Raw genomic sequence first — 404 nt, 5'->3', positions numbered from 1 at the left:
ACGTTTATTTTTTTTTTTGTCATCATGTTTATATTCTAATAACTTTGTTAGAAGCATATGGTAAATATATTATAAGAAAAAAAGGGTTAAACCAATTAAAAATACCTACTTATATTTGCTTCTAATTATTGAATATACACTATTCATGAGTGTCTCCACCTATAGCAACAACTTAACTAACCATGCAAATTATTTTTTTCCAGGTGCCCCTAAACCCATGATGAGCCAAAAGCATAGAAGTGTTTACAGCACTATTATTGCAATGGACTTGAAGGACCAGTAGGGCAAAGCTGTCATTACTTTGTGGTAGTGATGCATGTAAGAATCCTGTAGGCTTCATATTGAAAGCACAAGTGGTTTAATACATTTTTATTATTTTTGTTGGGAACATCTGTATTTTCTGT

General features: G+C 31.2%; 1 protein-coding gene across 1 annotated transcript in view; it reads left to right on the top strand.

Moving 5' to 3' along the window:
• The window catches only part of LOC119585178 (transmembrane protein 248-like), a gene marked incomplete at its 3' end in the record, with an annotated part of 7742 nt that overhangs the window by 6517 nt on the left and 821 nt on the right, over nucleotides 1-404 (top strand). Inside the window, 1 exon segment of the mRNA XM_037933817.1 lies at nucleotides 204-404. Coding sequence (XP_037789745.1) covers nucleotides 204-221 — 18 coding nt within the window.

This window comes from Penaeus monodon, chromosome 19 (assembly GCF_015228065.2).
Source record: "Penaeus monodon isolate SGIC_2016 chromosome 19, NSTDA_Pmon_1, whole genome shotgun sequence".
Lineage (NCBI taxonomy): Eukaryota > Metazoa > Arthropoda > Malacostraca > Decapoda > Penaeidae > Penaeus > Penaeus monodon.
The sequence above is the reverse complement of the archived record's forward strand: the minus strand, read 5'-3'. Positions and strand labels throughout refer to the sequence as shown.